This window comes from Hydra vulgaris, chromosome 10 (assembly GCF_038396675.1).
Source record: "Hydra vulgaris chromosome 10, alternate assembly HydraT2T_AEP".
In the NCBI taxonomy this organism is placed as follows: Eukaryota; Metazoa; Cnidaria; class Hydrozoa; order Anthoathecata; family Hydridae; genus Hydra; species Hydra vulgaris.
The window spans coordinates 10,446,337-10,469,389 of NC_088929.1; the positions used below are offsets into that span (position 1 = coordinate 10,446,337).

Below are 23,053 nucleotides of genomic sequence, written 5' to 3' on the forward strand. Positions count from 1 at the left end.
AAAAAAGAATCTAAAATAGCCTTAAGGTAGTAGTAAGTAGTAAGTGACCGGGGCCCCCGGCTAAAAACAGTTTTTTGTTGTTGTTGTTGTTGCTGTTTTTTTTTTATTTTGTTTAAGTTAAAATTTGTTATGAAAGTTTAAGAAAATATAAGAAAAAGTCACAAAAATAATATATACAAATATAATATAATTCATAAATATTTACAATGACAAATAAGAAAGAACAAAGTAGATCAGATGGATATATGCAGGGTGTTAGCCAGAAAAAAAATTCATACAGCGTTTTAGCGAAATTGGGAATTTAGGTGCGGCTAAAAAAAAAGGTCATTACATTCTGACATTTAAAAAAGTAGATACAATTTTTTAGATACAATTAAGTTTCAATAAAAAATTTTTATTTTTGCTGGGTTATTCATAGGAATATTTTTCTGTTTTATTTTTCAGGAATATTTTTATATTTTATAAATGTTTAATTATAATTATTTAACTTGTTTCATTTTGAGCAATTTTCATCAGTTTTCATTTTTAAATTGCTTCTCTCCTTTGTTTAATATTGTTGAGAGAAAACTAGAACAAAAGACAATTGTTTGCAGTTTTAATGAATGAATTAATAAATTTATTTATTGAAACTTTGATCTATTTTAATTGCGTAAATCGCTTTCAAATACAGTTTTAAAAGGTTTAAATGATTAGTTACATATATTGTCTTCTTTTATTTTTATTTTCATTTTTAAGTTATAAATGTAAAAAAAATGCTAAATATTATTTAATTTTTAACAAAACATTTTTTACTAGATCCAAGATCCTCTTGTAACTTTTTAACTTGCTAAAACAACTTTTTAATGACAGTCGATAAAAAAAACTATACATTTTACTTGGGAATTTTATGACTTTTACGAAGGAAAACACTAAAAAAAAAATGATTACAGGTTTGTAAAATCCGTAAAATTGTAATTTTTGTAAAATCCAGACGTTTGACAACCCTAATTATATGGAAAGATTTCGAATATTTCAGATTTAAAATACTTAGTATTTTAAAACTAAAAATTTTAAAATAGTTAAAAATTTTTTTTAACTTTCTTACATAGGTAATCGTATTATTGTTCATCATATTTTATATTACAATTTATATCATAAGATAAATTCAAATAGTAAAAAACTTATTTAAATCGATAGCTTTTAAACGAAAGTTAAATTAAAGTTTCCGAAATTTTAATAACCTTTTATTGAAAAATTGGTTGGCTCCCTAATTCCGTCAAATATAATGCTACTTTTATTTAAATACTCGGTGTAGTTAAGGCGATTTACAAATTATTCGAATTTATTTATTTGAAATTGGCATGATTTTATAGGCGTATTATGTCCAAACAAAAGCTTTAGATGTTATATTTTTTTTCGCTTCAGGTTTTTTTAATATTTGAAGAATTTCTTTTTATATAATTTTCTAATCCTTTTTACTACCCCTAATTGTGAATACAAAGAATACCATTTTGGAGCCTTTAGATCACTTTCGCTCATCGGCGTTAACATGAATTTAGTTAAAATCTTTAGAAAAAGTGCCTTAATTTACTATAGATCCTAGTTCTAATCGTTTCTGACCTTTAGCTTTATATAGTTGTCAAAATACAATATTTCTATCCATTTTTACAAAAAATGCAAGAATTCCGACCAAAAAAGAACTTGCAATCAAGAAAAAGCGCCAACAGTTGTTAAAAGTTTTTAATCTATGATGTTCATTTTACCTAAATATCGTATTTATTTAAAATCTTATACAAATTTGGACAAGCGAATTAGGATTTTAAGAAGATTTAAAAAAAAAAAAATCTATGGTCTGGGTTTTTTCGCTTCAAACATTTATATTTTATGATACCGCAAAATTTATCATTTTATTTTTTCTGTCTTTTCATGATTCACAGACCTGATCATTTAACGGAAATATGCAGTAGTCAACAAAATATTATACAGACGCTATAGTATTTTAAAATTGCCTTAACTACACCGAGTAAGTACAATGTGGTAGTGGTGTAGTGGTAAGAGCGCTCGCTTTGTAAGCGAGAGGTTCGGAGTTCGACTCCCACCACGTCCCTGGAAGTACCGCGCTCAACTTAGTTTCTCTGCACAGCGGCCTTGCTCGGCAAGGTTCGTGTTTCGGAGTTTAAGAGTTGAGAGAGGGTTGTACCACGAATAACAACTAAAAGAAAAAAAAAAACACAAAAAAATGAGTAGCCTCCTCGACTGTAGTGGCCCCCCTCGGGCCTTGGGGAGGTGAATAATCTTAAAAAAAAAAAAAAAAAAAAAAAAAAAAAAAAAAAAAAAAAAGTAACAAAGACATTTAAGGGGCAGATCGATTTTTTTCAATTTACAAATATACATTAATTATCTACGTAAATTTTGAATTTGTAAATTAAAAAAAATTAATTATTGTAATTATTGTAAACATTGGTTAATAATTAATAATATTATAATATTATTTAATTATCTTCTTTTATGTTTTACACAAATATAACATATACAATACGTTTCATTGCAAGTTTTACTTTTGATTTTTTTGTTGTTGTTATTTTCGGTTTACTTTACCAGCTAATTTATTTTACCGAAATTATTAATAAATCTTTTAATGTAAAAACGTTATTAACTTATTTTATATTATAATATTTATTAATATGCAAATTTTATTTGCAACTTTCCTAACTTAAGATAAAAAGCAAGAATGTAAATAAAGAGTTTTTGAATAACAAAAATAAATTAATAAAATAATTTATTAAACGCATTGAATAATTTTAACTGGAGAATAACTGACGTCAATTGAAAATTAAAAATTTTTTTTTTCAACTTTTGAATGAATGATCTTGCTTGTTTATGACGACAATTTTTTTTTCACATTAAAAAATCGATCTTAATTCTTAATTGATTAACTTAATTAATTTCCTTGTCGCGCGTACTAATTGCGTTTTTTACTAGTCTAGCACAACAATTTAAATCTGAGACTGATTAAATTTTTTTTTTACCACGATCTTAAAAAACTTTGGGAATTTTAAACCAATTGGGAAACCGCGTTATACGCAGCGCCATCAGGCTGGCTAACACCCTGATATGGTGTCTTTAAAAGATAGGAAAAGAAGCAATGATCTTAGAGAGAGTATGAGAGTAGTAATTATATTTATAGTGTGTATCAGAGAAGATAATAATGATGCCAATGATTAAGATGATGATAATGATCATTGTCACCATCATCATTATAATCATCTTAATCATCATCATCAACTGTATGTTTGATGATGATGATGATGAGATGATAATGATGATGATGATGATAATGATGATGATGATATTATGATGATGATAATGATGATGATGATGATATAATGATGATGATGATGATAATATTATGATGATGATATTATGATGATGATGATATTATGATGATGATGATGATGATGATGTCAAATATCAACCTCGGTCGCTTACTAGTAGTTAGACGTGCAATGATGATAACAGCTGGTGTATAAAGGGACTTGGTCAAATTAATCCAAAATAACATCAAAAAGAGTGCAGTGTTGGGAAAAAGCTGAAAGATAAAGACAAGAAGATAAAAAAAAGAAAGCGGTGCTAAAAGAACATTCAAAGGATTAATACAAATAAGTGAATTAATACATAAGTATCTATATTAACAACACAACCATAATAGTATCATAATGTGAGTAACTGCCAATAACACTGAGATCCAAAATTGAAACAGCAGAACTTAAATTAACCTCACAAAAAGCATGTGTGTTTAGTAAATTCTACAAGAGGTAAAATTCACAAGAACTTTATTAAAATTTACTTTTAAGTCCACAAATATTTGTAAATGGTAGATTGAAAAACTTGGTAGTAATGATATTTTTTTATGTTTAAGATTTTTAGGTGCATATATCATATTTTATATTATTATAAAAATTAATTCAACTATGAGGTGCATGGCACCTTCAGTGATAAGCTACATAGTTGCCTCAGGCTTGCTAATCAACTTGAAAAAAAAAGACTCATTATGTGGCATTGGCAATGCACATAAAAAGCACTAACAGAAACATACTTGTACTACATGGCACTGTTAACACACTGATATTATACAGTTGTTAATGGAATCAACCTGCCTGAGAGCTTTACAGAGTTTGGAAACCTTAATACCAATCAAAATTAAAAACACGAAACTGAGTTTCAGAGTTGCACCATCATTAAGAAATGATTCATTAAGAACAACCTTTTTTGGGACAATTGCACACATGGAGGCGGAGAGGCTAGGGCTATTGCTCTTGACATATCTAAGGCTTTCGACAAAGTTTGGCATGTTGGTCTTTTCCATAAGCTTGTTTCATATGGTGTATCTAGAATGCTTTTGAGATTATCAAATTGTTTCTTTCTAACTGCTTTATTAAAGTCATCCTCGAAGGCCAACACTCTTCTTTATTTCCAGTAACTTCTGGAGTGCCTCAAGGTTCTTTCCTTGGGCCTGTTTTGTTTCTTATCTACATTAATGATCTTTCTGACAACCTTATATCTAAAGTAGTTCTTTTTGCTGATTTGACTCAATTTTATACTCCTGTCTTGACAAAAAGTCTTCTCTTTTTGATCAGTTAGAACAGGCAGCTCTACTGATTCCATTCTCTACCTCTACAAATCTCTTATTTGTCCCTGTATGGAATACTGATGTCATATTTGGGCTGGTTCTTCTAATGATACTCTTTCTCTTCTAGACAAGGTCCAAAAACGTATTGTAAAGGTAGTTGTACCCAGTCTATCTGCTAAGCATGAACCTCTTTCCCATAGTCAAAAAGTTGCATCTCTTTCTCATTTCTACAAATACTATCCTCTAGTTCGATCAACTAAAACTCATTCTCGTTTGACTTGTCATTCATAAAAGTCACATTTTCTTCCTGAATCTGTCCCTGCATGCTCCAAAAACTTTTATTTGTCTAGTTTTTTCCCCTGCACTTTAACTCTTTGGAACTCTCTCCCACCTTCAAGTTTTCCTGATTCATACAACCTTCAGCTTTTTAAGTCTTCTGTCATCTGTTTCCTTGCTCAATAACTCTATTCTTTTTTTCTAGTAACTCCGACCTTAATAGTGTTTGCTTGCAGCCTTGTTGGGAGTGAATCAGAATATAAAAAAATGTATGATATTATTTTTACTAGATGTTTTGGTCTATTTAGTCTGAAAGCCTGATTCATTAGCTCCATGGAGGGCACTGCTAATCTCTGGAAAATCTTTAGAGATGATACCCTGTTGGGCCAGAGTTTCTTTAGATAGGTAGAATTTGTATGCATCTGGACTTATGGAAACCGTATATGCTCATTCAACTTTCACCTTCAAACTGTAATGCAAAATTTGGTTTTGTTGGTAGCTGACACCCTATATTTTACAGGTATTAAGTTGTTTGTTTTAAAACCTGTACTATTAAACCCTTTTCTAAAAACCATTAGCTGAATGCAGTTAACATCTGCCCAAGAGAAACAGATGTAAACTGCACTCAGATTTAAAAAAATATTAAAATATACAGACAATTCTATAGCACAAAACATTGAGAAAAATAAGCTAAATGTTTATAATTAGAATTTTTATATACCTGGAATTGTCCACTAATTCTGCAAGAGCTCCAAACAAAAATTCATGAGTAGTGCTACAATAAAAGTATTTTATTAAGTTACTAATAATGGTATGCCTAAGCAATTCAATATTTTTATAAATAATAAGTTTATTTATTATGTTATTTATTTTATTAAACAAATTTATTACATAAAAAATAACACATAAACAGCACTTGAAAAACATAAAAAATAACACATAAACAGTGGATCTTTTGGTTGTGGCTTCACACACAAATAAGTTTAATATTGAAAAAAGTTTTAAAAGTGTAATAAAGCCATGTTAAGATGTTTTAAAATTTATTTAAAAAAAAAGACTCCAAAAATAAAGCAATTTTTAATAACCTTTCTGACTTGATTCACTAATCAGATCAATTATGTAATAATAAAGCATTGTTATTATATAATAGTATTTAGAAAAATTGATTAATATATATATATATATATATATATATATATATATATATATATATATATATATATATATATATATATATATATATATATATATATATATATATATATATATATATGGCTCGTGGGCATTTCTTAGCGTGTGCAAAAAAAAATTTGATGCCCTAATTCATAATTAACCTTCAAAAAAAGCAAGAGAAAAATAATTTGCTTAAAATGAATTAAATTTTCATGCTCATAGTGTTGATTGCGCAAAAGTTGCCCTAACAGCAGTTTATAAATTTTATACTTTAAATTTTATAAATGGTTTATTTAAGGAGTAAGGTGTTAAATTCATACACACACACACACACAAAATGGAAGTAAGGTGTTATATTTATACAAAAAAAAAAAAAAAAAAAAAAAAAAAAAGCGAAAATATAAAAATACCTCTTCAAATCTCAATAAAGAAACAGTCACTTTAATTAAAGAAAAAATCATTATTCCGAATTGAAAAAAATTTCAAAAAGTATTGAAAATTTGAAACTTTATAGAAACTTAAATTAAACAAATTTTATTGTTTAGTAGAAGTAGCAATCTTCTGGCTTTTATTTGAGCAAATTCAAGTCTCAGCTCCATCATATTTAAATAGTTGTTGAAATAGAGACACGGTTGTTCAAAAGTCTTCAAAACGCTCTTTTGTAGATTTAATGGTATGACTGAAAAGTATATCAAAGAAATTTTTCTTGAAATTTGATCTAGAATGCAAAACAGAAAATTGGTTTGCTCCAACTTTGTCAAAAAACTTTTTTTTCTTCCTGACTCTTTGAGTTGACAGATCTGTTAATTCAAATGTTAAATCTGAAGTTGTTGCCAAAACTTGTGCTGTGGTAACATACTCATCCAGTTTAGTTTGACTGTAAGCGGATTCCAAAAATACCACATTAGGTTTTAATACTTCAAAGAAAATTTTGACATTAAAGTATTGTATTCCAATTTTTTTTAAGGATTTCCCCCCTAGCAGTACAAGCCACTTACTTAATAATTTTTTCTTGAATATTTTTTGCTTTAATAACTTGATTTGTTGGGATTTTCCCAATATTCCATAATTGGGTCAAATTTTGCCATAAGTTCAACAATTTTCAGAAAATTTCCATTGTTTTTTTCATAGTGTTTGATAAATCAAATGATTCTCTAAATTAGGGGTGTACCGGATTGGAAATTTTGAATTCTGGCTGGAACCTGATTTGCCAAATTGTTAAAAAATTATTAGCAAAATGCTTTTAAATATAATTATTAGCAAAATGCTTTTAAATAAAGTAGCTAATGTTTTTAATTAAAGTATCGTTGAAAGTTGTATAATCTTTTATTTATATTATTTAAGTTTTTTTTATAAGAAAAAATTATTAAAAAAAAGTTAAATTTTATAAGCGAAGACTTTTAACAGCAAAACTCTCTTTAATGAACTTTATGTAAGAACCATTAAAGTTTTTGTTGAGGAGAAAAAAAAAGACAAATTTTTTAAAATCCATTCGAATTAAATAACTTTAGTCTTTACTTATGTTTTTATATTATTGAAACGCATTTAAATAAAGTAACAAATCACTGCTAATGATTTTTTATAAAAATATTAATTAATAATATATATTTTTTTATATTTATATATGTTTTGATTTTTTATTATGAATGTCTTTAAATAAATAAAAATTATATCAATTTTTTAAATAAATGAACTAATTATTTTTTCTTTTGTTTACATTACTGTGAAGAATTGTTAAGAATATTAACTTTTAAATGTGCACGTTTAGATGTAAGTTGTTACTTTATTTAAAAAGAGTTTCACATAATATTATATTATAAAAACATTAGTAATAATAAACGATTCAAAGTTATTTATTCCAAATGTAATTTAGATAATCTTATCGTTATAGTTAACTATTTATTTTAGTTAAGTTTTAATTTTATTTTTTTCATTTTAGTTTTAGTTAAGTTATTTTTATTTTATTTTTCGTTATTTTTTTTACAAAGATTATGTTGCTTCTTTTATGATACGTTTTTTTTTAAAGTTTCCTTGTAGTTTAGCTAAGATTTTTTCAGCGCATTTTTAAAACGTATACAAACTTTCAAAACATATTAGCAGCCGTGGTCAAGTTTTCAAAATTATAAAGTATTTGCGTCATCATATTATGATGTGAAATTGCACTATTTTTGTTGTCTAATTAAAATAATAAAACAAAAACATTAATAAAAAAAAAGCCAATATAAAGAAAAAAAAATTTCTTATTCAATTTAAAGTTGTAAAATCTAATGTGTTAAATAACTTGATTTATATTTTTAAAATATGAAAAAAAAATCATTTTTTATAAAATGTGAGTGGATGAAACATGGGTTTAAAAATAATATTATAAATGAATTATCAATAACTATATAATAAACTATGCCTAGAGCTGCCAAATATCCAGAACCAGGCTTGCATGGTACTATATAGTATCATGCAAGCTTGGTTCTAAATATTTGGTCTCTGGTGTTGTCTGTCCTGCATTTAAAAGACGTTTCAGTGCACTGACCATTATGAAGCATATGCTTCATTCGAGGTCTTTTATCTGAAAGAATATCGGCCACGCCTTTCAACTGCATGGCAGACCGGGGGCTTTTTGACACATGGTCCCTTACTTTTTTTTTTCTTTTTTTTTTGTGGATATCTTTTTTTTTAAAAAATTTTTTTATCGAATTAAGGGAGTGTGACCCCCCTCTTTCCACTTTGAAAACCGTTTCATTGTCCCTGAACTGCACTGTTAGATGACCATAAACAGAAGTATAACTCCGCTAATAGCAATACTTGCAAAATGAGCTTTATTAAATTTTTATAATTTCTGTCAAATTTTTAGACAAGTTAGCTTTGAATAATAATTATTATTATTTATATCATCGGTAATGATACATTGGATTCCGATAAACAAATTATAGCGAAGATTATAGCGAAAAAGAGGATAAATCTACTGATGGTAGAGAATGTAGCCATATATTTTGGATTTTTTTATTATCTATTAATAACTTTGTATTAATTTACAATATAAACTTGTTTATAAATATATAAATATATTGTAAAAATTGATTAAAAAAAAATGATTTGCTTCCTTGCCATATTGAGAAAAAACAAACAATATTTGTAAAACATTTTTGTAAACATAATTTAAAATTTTTTCTATCTTTATATTGATGTATATAATTCTCAAATAGATTGGATGTTATAGATGTTTTATTTTTATTTAAATTTTTTAGATACATAATCTGTTTTGTTCCCACACTTGTATCAAATTTCGTTGATGGAAATAATTGGCATCCTATAAATTAATCTTATTTAAAAGCCGTGGCCAAGCCAGCAAAGCAAAAATCATACATGCATGGTCATATAAAGACGTGCGACCGCACGTCTTTATATGACCATGCATGTATGATTTTTTTGAAACACTGCGTCTTTTTGTGAAACACTGCTTACTGTAGATGACTCTTCAGTTTAGCTAAATTTTCTGTTTTGGCTCGATTCTTTACCTTCTCAACTTTATGTTTTTTGATTTCGTTTGAGTTGATTTCATATGGTAAAGTATTAATCTTAGAACCATTATTGGACTATATGGTGCTTCTGGACTCAAAAAAATATCTAGTTTAGTTTGGTTTTTATCACGTTTTTCCTGTTTCTTTAGTTGTTTCAGATGATACTGAAAAACAGAAAACTTTTTTATTTTATTCATTTTCTGGAAATTTAAAAATAATAAAAATTATATAAAGTTTCTTTGCGCTAAAAATATTTCTAATTTAAATCACATGAGACAAACTTTCCTAACTATTGTTAAATTTACTGATATAAAAATTAAAAAATCACAAACATATAATAACTGATCATAATAATATAATAACTAAAACAATAAAGTAATTGAGATAAAACTTGTTTCTCCGCGCAGCAGCCTTGTTTGTAAGGTTCATGTTTCGGAGTGATAGAGTTGAGAGAGGGTTATAACCACTATTAAGTAGCCTCCTCATCTGTAGTGGCCTTCTTGGCCTTGAGGACGTGAATAAAAAAAAAAAAACATTGACAACCTGCCAATTCGAAGAACAAGCAAGTTCTATTGGTACTAATATATGATGATTAAGCAAAAAAGAATTCAGGAATTTTCTATTTAGACACTTTTATAAGAAAATTGTTTACAAATTTTAATAATTAAATATCAATGTAATTTTAAACATATGAACAATGATCGAATATTATTAGAACAATGTATTTTTTTCGGCAATTCTTTACCATTTAATGTTAATTTTAAAATTTGCTGCTAGAAATTTGCCCTAGAAATTTGCTGTCTGTGGGCATTGCTTACTTCACACACAACACCAGCCAGCACTATATACATGTATACATACATACATACATACATATATATATATATATATATATATATATATATATATATATATATATATATATATATATATATATATATATATATATATATATATATATATATATATATATAGGCTACAACAGGAATAGCAGGCTATTGCCCGCGCCCGCCTCTACACCAGTGCAAATCAGTTTACACGAGCAAAATAAAGCCTGCGTAAAATATAAATTTTTGGTAAAAATCAAGTTAAATAAATCTTATATTTTTATTTAGTTATTTTTTTAAAAACTTCTCAAATATTTAATAGCGCTCAACCACTATACCACTACCGCAGTGGTATAGTGGTTGAGCGCTTGCTTTATAAGCGAGAGGTTCGGAGTTTGATTCCCACCATGTCCCTGGTAGTATTTTGCTTAATTGATTGATAAACTAGTTTGTCATACTTTAAAGTTGTTTAAAGTAGTGCATATTTCCTTGTTTCCCTTTCTTCGTTAATTTGGTGATTTTTTTTTAAAAAGGCGGCAGTTTATTTAATATGCTTACATATAACACATTATTAAAAATCGAATTTCTCATTTATAATCAACAGACTGCTAATCGATTTTTATAGTATAAATTGAATGTCTGATATAAGTTTCAGTAAAGTATATGGAGTCATACTTTAAAAAGTTGATGGACACAGTACCCACACTCATGAAAAATAGCAAGTTTAATCATATGCTTATCTGGATCAAACTCATCAGTAGAAGGAGCCTTTAGTCTTCTGACAATGCTTATGTCAGACCAAAGACGTAGAATCAACCACAAAACACTTAATGCTATAGTGGCCATTAAAATCAATGATCCAAATTTTAGTGATAATGATAGGAAAAATGTAATCAAACTGATTACTGATATATTTTTATAAAAACAATGAACAGCGACTTTCGATCCAATAATTCAACCTGCTACAATAGTAAATGACGAAAAAGACGACATTGATTACGATAGTTTAAGCAGTGAAAGTAAATGGGAAACACATGAATCAAGTGAAAGTGAAGAAACTGCATTCGATTTTGAAATTGAAGATATTTTGGGCTAATTTATTTAAAATGAATATTTATAAATAATCTATAACTATATATATATATTCATTTTGTATGATAAAAATAATACTATATGATTTCTTCATATTTTATTTTTGTTTTTGTACTTGTTCTACATTTAAATATGTTTTACAGCAATAAACCTGATATAAAAATAATACTGCATTTAATACTCTTCTATTAGTGTTATTCATAAAAAAACGCAAAAAAGATTTGTTTTTTTTTAAATTCAAATAATGCTTTTTTTTATACACGTTTATATTATATAAGAAGAATTTATTTAAGAAGCATATATACCAGAATCTTAAAAAATCTATTTGCACAAAGTCTCATATATTTTCTCTTAATTTCCAAAAAGAATATAAAATCAATTACGAGTTCATAAAAGAGTATGATAGTTAATTGAACAGAAAAGATAGTAATAATGGTTCATGGTTTATTTAAAAAAAGATTTCAATATAATTGTCACCATATCTTTATAGCTTAGAGATATCATGGTTAAATTTTTAAAATTTAATCTAATTAACAAAGCACAAGAAAAATCAACTAAAGAAGTGCAATAAAAAATGTTATATCTTATTCCATTTTTTTAATAAGACAATATATTAATACTCAAACAGCTACATTCATCAAAAAAAATTTAAAGCAAACGATGCTTGAATAAAGAAACGTGATGGTTGCAAAGGTTGTTTTTCTGCCATTTTTTGCGTTGCTTGCAAATTATTGGTTTGACTGTATCTGCAATAATCTCAACAAAAATTCAATTATACAACTGATAAAACTGGAGAATAAAGCTAAAACAAAAACATAATAACAAAAACTCACAAAGTAGAGCGCAGACTAATAACTCTGAGAGAAAGATAAAAATTGCAGTGTAACTTTAAAAACTATTATCTCAACTTTACAAGTATCCAACTATACGAAGTTTAATTACTAAAGTCTTTTTAAATGATTTGTCACTCTCCTACTAGTTAATAAAGCGATTGTAGAAATTTTTATATAAGATGACATTTTGATTCACAAAGAAGAAAAGAAATGTATGAACTTTTATAATAATATAATCAAGATTATTCGTTTTTATAAAACAGCTATATGATGATTAACAGATTTTTATATATTATTGTTTTATTTGAGCGACTAATTATATTTTAACATTTGAATATTGTTTTTTATTTATTATTTAATTAATTAATAAATTGTTAAAAAAAAATTAAATATAAAAAATTATTTAAAAAATAAAAACGCTAGATTTATTTTTTTTTATAAGTTGTTTTTCTGTCTTTTTATTGCTAAAAAAAATTATTTCAATTAAAATTTTTACTATGCCTGGCATGAAGAATCAACAAAATAAAATTTTAGAATAAAAAAATTTCATCAAAACATAACAGGGTTGGCACTACAAGTTTTTCCTTGAGTTTTCTCTGTGTAAAGAACATTTTCCCCTGAGTTGAACTTTTTAAGTTCCTTGAGTTTTCCCTGACTTTTCTATATTCTTTCCAGTTCATCAAGGAGTCTATTATTTTCCTTACTTAAACACAATATTTATACTTGACAAACTAAAACTTTTACAACAACACCCACATCTTGCAAACTTATTTTTATATGTATTAGCAAAATATTTTTCAAAAAAAAAAATTATTTTCCATGAGTTTTCCCTGAGTTTTATAAAAACTTTTAAAAATCCCTGGGTTTTCCAGGTTTTCCCTGGAACTCATGCTATTTCCAGGTATTCCAAGTTTTCCAGGTTGAGTGGCATAATAATTTTAATTTTTCAAAAAAGCCCATGCTATTTAAAAGGGCGGCCCGCATAGCCACCAAAGACAGGTTTAGACAAGCCATTTATAGCTGGTGCACTCATTTACTCCTGCCAAAGCCTGTATATATATATATATATATATATATATATATATATATATATATATATATATATATATATATATATATATATATATCAGGAATGTACACTCAGGGTCGCCCGACAGTACCAGATGATCAAATTTTGCAAAGGGTGACTAAAAATATTTGTTTGATGCAATTAAGTTTTTGGAATATTTAAATTATCTTTTATCAGAGTTTATGTGATGTTTATTCAGAATTTCAAGAATTTCAAGTCTGCACCTAGTCCTGTAATGAAAAATGTTTAGAATATGCGAGAAATCCGCTGAATGCGAAATTTTTTATATAAAATAGCAACAGACAACTCAATAAGTCAGCAGGCAACCAAAATTAACGAACTAATTACTTTCAGTTGCCCTTCTGCAGTCTTCTCCATTTAGCCAACGTTTTCTCACTCTAGTCTTTTCGCGCTCACCCACATACCCGCAAAAACATTAGCAAGCACATAAAAAAGCACTAGCCAAAAAAATAAAAGCTTTTTGTTTTCAATTGCGACAAAATTTTTTGATCATTGTTGAACTTATGAAATGTGGCCTTTTTTTGCAAGCTCTTTTTTACTTATTTATATATTTAAAGCATTCTTTTGGCTATTTTTATTTTAATTTAAATAGCAGAAATAAATGAATTTTTTAAATCATGCTGGCTAACTTAAAAATGACCATCTTGCTAGCGCAAACAAGTTTTAATCGGACATTTTGTCCGGAACCTTTTAAAAAATTAAATTGAGCCCTGATATATATATAACTATGAATGCATGTTTAGATAACATCTCTAATGTCACACTAAAATAGCCTGAAAAAAAATGGTTTCAGTACATATATCAACTACTGTATAGCCTGCTGCCGCAAAGGAGTATCGCTATATTGTCTCAGGGTTTGGCATGGGGCAGCAATATTTTCTTTCAATATTCTTTGTTTTTTTTTCTTAATTTTCTGAAAACGCAGTATGCTATAAAGGTAGGAAAAACAAGTAACAACATATACATGCTACATAATGTATATATATGTGTGTGTATGTATATATATATACATATATACATATATATATATATATATATATATATATATTTATAAATATATATATATATATATATATATATATATATATATATTTATATACACACACACACACACACACACACACACACACACACATCAATAATGTATATAATAAATATCATGGATTATAGTGTATTCATATTGTTTAGTTGTATTTTTATACAGAAATAACACACAAATAATACGAAAATAAATTTTAAAATAATACATAAACCATAAACATTGCTTATGAAACATTGCTTTTTAGTTATTTCATTTATATCAGGAGTAAACTAAAAATTTTGGAATAAGTCTTGTTATAAGCACAACAAAATAAAAAATAGCAGCTAAGTAAGATCTGTTTATGAAAAGAATTCAAAGCTTACATATTCAAATAATTTAAAATTATTATTTGTTGCGATTATTCTTTTTTTATACGAAAATATAAGTAAAAAAAAACACAATGTTGTTTAAAAATTAAAGTAAATGTAGTTTAATCACAGCGTTTAGCTCAAAAATGCTATTAAAAACTATGTTGCTTGAAACAAACCTGTTTGTGTGCAAATACTCATAGGTAAGCTGAGCACGACTTAGACTTGAGTAAGCTGATGACATGAAAAAAAAGTCAATAAGTTAATGTGTGAGATAAAATATTTTTCTAGATTTCAGCAATATGATACAAATTTGTTTTATGGCGCTACTTGTCGTTGCCGTAAAATTTACTCTCCGTAACATGTTTTGGTTTATAAAAAGGCACAACGAAAAAATGCGGACCTTAAGCAAGCTGCGGAAAAGCATACAAAAATTACTTAAAAATTGAATGCTCCTCCGTAATTATTTTCCCGGTAATTATAATACTCGCCATTAATAATTTACATTAAAAGTTAGTTTACTAGGTAATTAGCATTTCTGATAACTATTTCCAAAATGTTGAACTTGAGGTAACACTTTTTTTTCTTTTTTTTTAATCTAATTAACTTCCATCAAGGCCGAAAGCAACCACTATTGAGTTAGGAGTACTAGAAAACAAAGAATAGAGTTTAATAGAAAGAAAACGATTGAGCAAGCAAGATATACAATAGTAAAAGTACATTCAAAAATATTTTAAAATTAAAAAAGCATTTAATGAAAATGCAGTAGCAGCGTAGTTATTGACAAGTTAGTAGCAAAAGATGTATTCTTAACAGTAGAGGCTAGTTAGCATCTCTTAAGAGAAGTTAATATGACAATAGTTTTTACATTAAAAGAATTTTTAAAATTAATAATAATAATCTATTATAGAAAAGTTAATTTGGTTTTAAAAAGAATAGTTCAACTGAACATGGAATTATTCTGTTTGTTCGCAAAATCTTTAATTCTTTGAAAATTTTCAATTTACATCAGGCATTTATTATTTTTTCTAAAACGTTCGATTCTGTAGATCATGATATTTTGCTTCATATTATTATTAAAAATAAGAGACGTTTTTAACACTAAGGAAGTTTAATATGGCTCTTACATCCAAGTGACGATAAGTAAGACCCAAGTGTTTTTAATACAACCGTGGTGCAGTGGATAGATTTATGGCTCAGGACCATGAGGCTCGTGATTGAATGCCGGCTCTAGCCCTGAAAGCGATATTGGTAAGAGGCTATGGGTATATCACAGAAAAACTTTACAATAAACTTTAGTTTATTGTAAGTTTAAGAAAGCTTTATGATATTTTATACTGTCCCAAACGCAAACAAATTGGAGTATATATTGGAATGTCATTTTTGGGATAAAAAGCTGATACTTGTGCTACAATATTATAGCTTATTACAGTATTGCTGGTTTCACGGCCTATTTAAAATACACGGCCTTACATCCAGCATTTTCGCCGAAAAAATTAAAGGAAATTTTGGTGCGGCCGTGGCGCATTGGTTAGAGCGCTTGCTTTATAAGCAGTAGATCCAGGTTCGAAACGAGCTCTGGACAAATATTCGCGTCACGGTAAGGAAGGAGGCGTGAACTTCCTGGTTAAATGCACTTCCGCAGTGCTCTGTGACAAGACCGATGGAACTTCTTGGGGCACCTAAAAAAAAAAAAAAAAAACTTATCCGTTTATATTCACATTCACAAAAACATCTGAACTGAATTTAAAATCGAGCTTTAATAATATTTTTTGTTTATAATTACAGTTCTTTAATTTGCAATATCAATATAAATAAGAAGTACTACTTCTGATATATAAAAAATATTCTAATGATGATGATTTCTATTTTGTACTTATAAATACAAAAGCATATACAAGGAAAAAAAATATGAACTTTATTAAGACAATTTTTTTTAAATTAATTTCTAATTGTTAGAATTCAAAAGATCATTCAATATATATTCGCATTAGAAAATTTCGCATTTTTATCTTCCGTATTTCAAGTTGTTATTGCGGAAGTTGTTTTTTCGCAAATTCACCTTCCGTAATGCGTTATACGAATAAAATAAATAATAATTATTCCGTAATAGCTCTTTACGAAAAGAAACTTGCGAAACAAATCATTTCGAAAGAATATTTGCGAAACAGTTCCTTACGGAAGGAGCGTTTCGGAATGTGCGCTTACGGAATAAACTCGAAAGTATTCATTAAACTGTTATACAAAAAAATATTATTATTTATTATTTAAATAAAATAATGTTGTCAAATGATTCTTCAATAGTTTTTACATATATATCTATATATATATATATATATATATATATATATATATATATATATATATATATATATATATATATATATATATATATATATATATATATATATATATATATCTATATATCTATATATATATATATATATATATATATATATATATATATATATATATATATATATATATATATATATATATATATATATATACACACACACTAAAAAAAAAAAGTAGAAATTTCTACCTTAGGGTAGGATATGTGATATACCTTTAGTAAGGTATAATTTTCTACCTTTTAGGGTAGAAAATTATATTAAAAACAATTATTTTTCATACAATTTTCTTACTTAAAGGTATAATTTTCTACCTTATAAGGTAAAAAATTATACCTTACTAAGGGTATATCTCATATCCTACCTTAACTAAAAATTTCTACCTTTATTTTTTAGTGTGTATATATATATATATATATATATTTATATATAATATATATATATATATATATATATATATATATATATATACAGTGATCTTGAAAGATTAAGAAAGTTAGGACGAAGGTGGGGGAGGGAGGGGGGGAGGGGGAAGGAGTTGCTGAAACAGAATATAAGGGGGGCCTAACCCAACTCCAATCTAAATAAAAAAAACTGAAATTTGAGTTAGTTTGACGGAAAGGACAATATATATATATATATATATATATATATATATATATATATATATATATATATATATATATATATATATATATATATATATATATATATATATATATATATATATATATATACAAGTATATATGTATACAAGTGTATATATATATATATATATATATATATATATATATATATATATATATATATATATATATATATATATATACTTGTATATATATATATACTTGTATATATATATATATATGTATATATATATATATATGTATATATATATATATATATATATATATATATATATATATATATATATATATATATATATATATATATATATATATATATATATATATATAAATATATATATATACAGTGACCGAGAAAGGTTAAGAAAGTTACGCAGCTAAAATTTAAATAGAAAAAACTGAAACTTTAAGTTAGTTTTGAGGGAAAGGACAACGCTTCCTCCGCAACATGTCCCTATACCAGTGTTTACATGCATTAATATTTATCAAGTACCGACTTTGGTTCACTTCCGACATTCGGCTGTTTATTGTCTTTGGCTTTTCAGAAATGGAGGTTTACTATTTATATTCTTATACATAAAAATTTAGTAAAATATTCGGTTCCATTACATTTTATGTCAATTTATTACTTATTTTTAGACTATCTACAGCTCTAAAACTTTCAGCGCTTGTATAATCCTGGTGAGCTTCTATGTTTAAATTTTTTCCCGGGGCAAAGACTCGGGAAAGGGTTGTATTTTACGTACCCGCTTTTTTGCTGCAAAATCTTGCAACTAAATTTTTACTGCTCTCCAAAATAGCCAGAGCTTTATAACTTTCAGCGGTTGTATAGTTCCAATAACGTTGGGATGTTGAAAATTGCGGGGGAGGGGAGGATCAAACTTAAAGCGTACGTACTTTATGGAGTAGTTATTTTTTAGGATTGACTACATGACCTATATCTTTTTTTGATTTCAACGACAGCATTGTTTCCCAATCACGCAATTTTATTCGTATAAAACCGTTTCTTTTTTTCCATTAACTTACTGACTCAGGGGCTAATTAACTGCTCTCTCACAACTTCGGGTAAGTAATGAATATAAAGAAAGGAACAGGAGAAAAACTGCCTTTGAGTTAAGCTAACGACAAGTTTACATTAAAAATTAGTTCGATAACGACCCTTTTTTTTTAACCGATTTACTATTTGAGGCAAATCTACATGATCCCAAACAAATGACTTACATGCTCTAAATTTTCTTTTTTCCCTCAAAATGGGAAAGTTTATGTTGTTCAAGTTATGTTCACTATTTAACTCTTGTTCATTGAAAAACATTTTTAGTATATCTTATGAAAGTCTAGGTTTATTTATAAAAATTTACTAACTGAAACATATCAATAATTATCATAATAATTAGTATTTTAGTTACCTAGCTAATCATACGTATTCGATTCATAAAACGTATTTAAATATTTTTAATATGCCGCGTTTCGTAAGTGTTTTTCCGTAATGAAGTTGTTTCGCAAGTTTCAGTGCGAAAGAGTTTCGTTTCGAAAGAAATTTGGTTTTTTATCATTATTTCAAAAAATAAAACCTTAAAATGTTCATATGTTGCAATACTGAAAATAAAATTTTATTATAAACATTTTGGTATATAAAAAATTTAATTTTTACAAATATATCAGTTTGGCCAACAAAATTTTGTTATAGACTTTAGCGAAATAGCTCATTTCGCAAGTGCGACTTCCGCAAGCCCTATTTTCGTATGTTGCAAAATAGTTTTGTTTCGTAATTCAACTTGCGGAAGACAACATTTCGTAAGAAGCATTTGCGAAATGAACATCGGCGGTTTTTTTTGTTTCGTAAAATTCGGTACGAAAAAAGAAAATTCCTTATTCTCAATATCCTTTCCGGAATTGTACGAAACATTCCGGTTAACAACTCTAATTTGAACTAAATAAATTACATGCAAAGCATATCAAATTTTCATTTACTTATACATTAAAATTAGTTCAAAGCAATTAACTCTGACAAACAAAACAAAAAACACGCAAGAAGTAAAACTTATACAAATTAAAAATATCTATTAAAATCTATTTGAATCTTTGTTTTTTTTTTAAAAGCAATTATATTGTCTTTATGAACCAGGTCAGTAATAACTTTTCTATTATTGTTGAAGTATATGTTGAAAATAGTATGGTGCACATGATCTCGTTCCTTAATCCAGTGGGTGAAACATAAAAATGCTTCATGCCTCATTGCAATATAGAGAACAAGTTAGGCAGCTGTTCTGTCTTGCAGTTTTGAACTATTTATAATATCTAAAACACAAACAATATGTGCAAAACCATAAATGTAATCAATAAGATATGATGATGGTACTATCAGCCCATCTCTTGATAAAATATTTAAATATGTATCTTGTGAATCTATTGTAGAATTATCACCAATGCAAAATTTTTTGCATCATTCTCCTAACTTTTTTGCAATATACCCAGCAATGTACACTGCAACTTCACAAGATTCATCAGATAGTATAATTTTTTCAATGTTAATATCTTCTATTTTATTTAAAAATTCATCTAAATGTTTCGTCTCATCAGCTTTGATATTATTTTCTATAATATTGATTGATTCTTTTACCAAACTTTTAATTTTTATTATTCTTTCACTATATAAATCATCCTTCAAGCTTACTAGAAACCGACCACCACTCATTTGGTGATATTGGCCAAAACACCTTTTAATAGAGTCACTTTGGAAACTAGTAGTTAAAATAAAGTCAAAGCCACCATTTAAAAGGTCTTCTATTAGAGATGCTTTGCATAAAGTGTCCTTTGTAAAGATGAAGATATTTGAGCTGATAAGGTAAATTTTTCACAATTAGAAATTTTTGAACTTTCCCAAGTTGAAGCCACTGTGCAATGCACACAAAAACTCAGGCTTTTTATCACCTTGAATCGCTGCTCTTCCAAGTATTACCAAAACAAAATCGGTCTTTTGAGTTGGAGATTGTCCACCAGATGTTGAAAAGATGCAAGAAACTTGAAGCATCTTTGGAATTCGGAAAATAAGAGTTTATTGCAGCTACAGTAGTTTCATAAAAAATGTCAAGTGCTGTAAAACTTTATTGCAAATTCTAGGAGCTTTTCTCAAATTTGCATCCAAGTTTTCATCCTTTTCATAAACATTATGCAACAGTTTCCAGGAAATTTCACTAGACTTGAAAGTAATATCGTCAAAAAAAAATAAGAAAAATTTAATTCAGGAAAAATAAATATTTTTCTATTTAACAAATTATTTCTAACATCTTTTATCAGGTGTACGACATCAAAAAATAAATAAACTTTATGTGATTGAAAATTTATAAACAAACTTTGAGCATCTTGATCATGCAACTTCAATAACTTTGAGTAGGTCGAAACATTAGTAGCATGGTTGTCACATACAATACCTCTGACTCTAAAACCACTCTTGGTTAAAATATCTAAGCAGCTCAAACTTTCATTTTTTTAACCACTCACTGTCGATTTTGGCAACTGGTGAAGCTTTAATAATGCAGGGTATATTTTCTTTTAACCGAATTATAATAAAACATATTATACTTCTATAAAGTTCATTTTTATCATCGATACCAATATGTTCTCCTCCATAATACTCTGCACACTTTTGCAAATACATTTCATCAAATAAAACAATAATATCCTTTGATAAAGAATTTTTTTCCATCAATAATTTTGCAACTTTCAATGAATCAATTTTACCCTCCTTTACCCTGTTCAAAAAGGAAAGTGAAGGCAAGGTAAGCTGTTCAAGAAGAAGTTTATACGATTGTAGTGAAGTATAATGTAGGAGTAAAGTATATTGGATAAAATCAGCTGAATAAACTTGACTTTTTTTAAATTGATGTTTTAAGTTCATCTTGAAAACAAATATTTTCTGCTTGTCCTTGAAGATACAAATGAAATTTTTCAATTATGCTTTTCTTACTAAGTTTACAATTGTTCCCACGCCTGAACCAGTATGGCAACAATACAGGAAAACCTTTAAGAAACAATTTCATGTGCAAGTCTTTGTCAATTTTGATACTTTCCATAGTTTCTGGCACACACTCATCATTCAATTCAAGTTTATAAAAAACAACATAATCCGCATATTTTGAAAAGGTATGTCCCGGTAGGCTGTCTGCTTCATTGATTGATTCTAAATCAAGTATAAAATCATTTGTTAAAAATGATTTGTACTCATCATCTTGAAAAACCTTTTTTTTAGGAGATTCTCTTGGTGGTGAAATTGTAGGTAATAAAGATGGTGTTTCTATACAATCTGGATAAATAGTAGGGACTGGTTTTAAGGCTTTAATCAACAAAACCTTTTATCTTGTTCGCCCTTCATTATAAGTTTATTGTCAAAATGTTTAACACAGACTACAGTAGTCTGTGTTAAAGTTTAACACAGACTACTGTAGTCTGTGTTAAACATTTTGACAATAAACTTAAAATGAAGGGCGAACAAGATAAAATTATAGATAAACATCAGTTTAACTTAAACTGATGAGGAAGTTGGTCGCCAGTTTTTTCTGTTCACAAATCGAATCCATCTGTTTTTTATATCTTCGTTTGTTGGAAAAGAAAATCGATTTATTTTCTGAATAATTAGATCGACATCTAACAACACAAGATTAGTTAACCATATTTTACATACAGCTGCTTAAGCAAATGGATTTCTATTTTTTCGGCGAAAATGCAGGATCTAAGGCCGTATATTTTAAGTAGGCCATGATATTTTTTTGAAAATATGATAGTAAATAGCCTAAAGTTTGATCTATAAAAACATGGACCGGTAGTTTAGCCATCTTCAAAAAAAAAAATTACTGACAAAATAATTTCTAGATGTCAACGGGGTAACGTTTGGTTAATTTCCAGTTCGAGCTTTCATATATTGCTGATTGCTACTTAAGTTGCCGCCTATGATCATTTGTAGGTAAGTACTTTTTTTTTTTTTTTTTTACAATTGTTTCTTAACAAGTTATTTATATGATAACTAATAATATATAATATATAATTTATCAACAAGACCAGGTCTTATTGTAGTTGATAGATTATTTCTATGGCTTACAAGTCCAGGCTTTAGTGTTTAGTGTTCTGTGCTTATGTATTCTACAGGAGTATCATACGCGTCACTGGTTTGACGTTTTCAATGAGAAAAAGGGAACATCCTATATTGCTATCGGGGATAATTGTATTTAAAAATCAATTTTTAAAGACAATT

General features: G+C 27.2%; 1 protein-coding gene across 2 annotated transcripts in view; it reads right to left on the bottom strand.

The window, feature by feature from the left end:
• Window positions 1-15,180, bottom strand: part of LOC100206096 (ATPase MORC2) — a 70,919-nt gene extending 55,739 nt beyond the window's left edge. For both annotated transcript variants that reach the window (XM_065807235.1, XM_065807234.1), the window contains exons 1-2: window positions 14,984-15,180; window positions 5,607-5,660 (exon numbers count right to left, since the gene is read on the bottom strand). In XM_065807235.1, the coding sequence (XP_065663307.1) occupies window positions 5,607-5,660; window positions 14,984-15,048 (119 nt within the window). In that variant the 5' untranslated portion in view covers window positions 15,049-15,180. The remainder of the gene's footprint in view (window positions 1-5,606; window positions 5,661-14,983) is intronic.
• Between the last annotated feature and the right edge of the window lie 7,873 nt (window positions 15,181-23,053).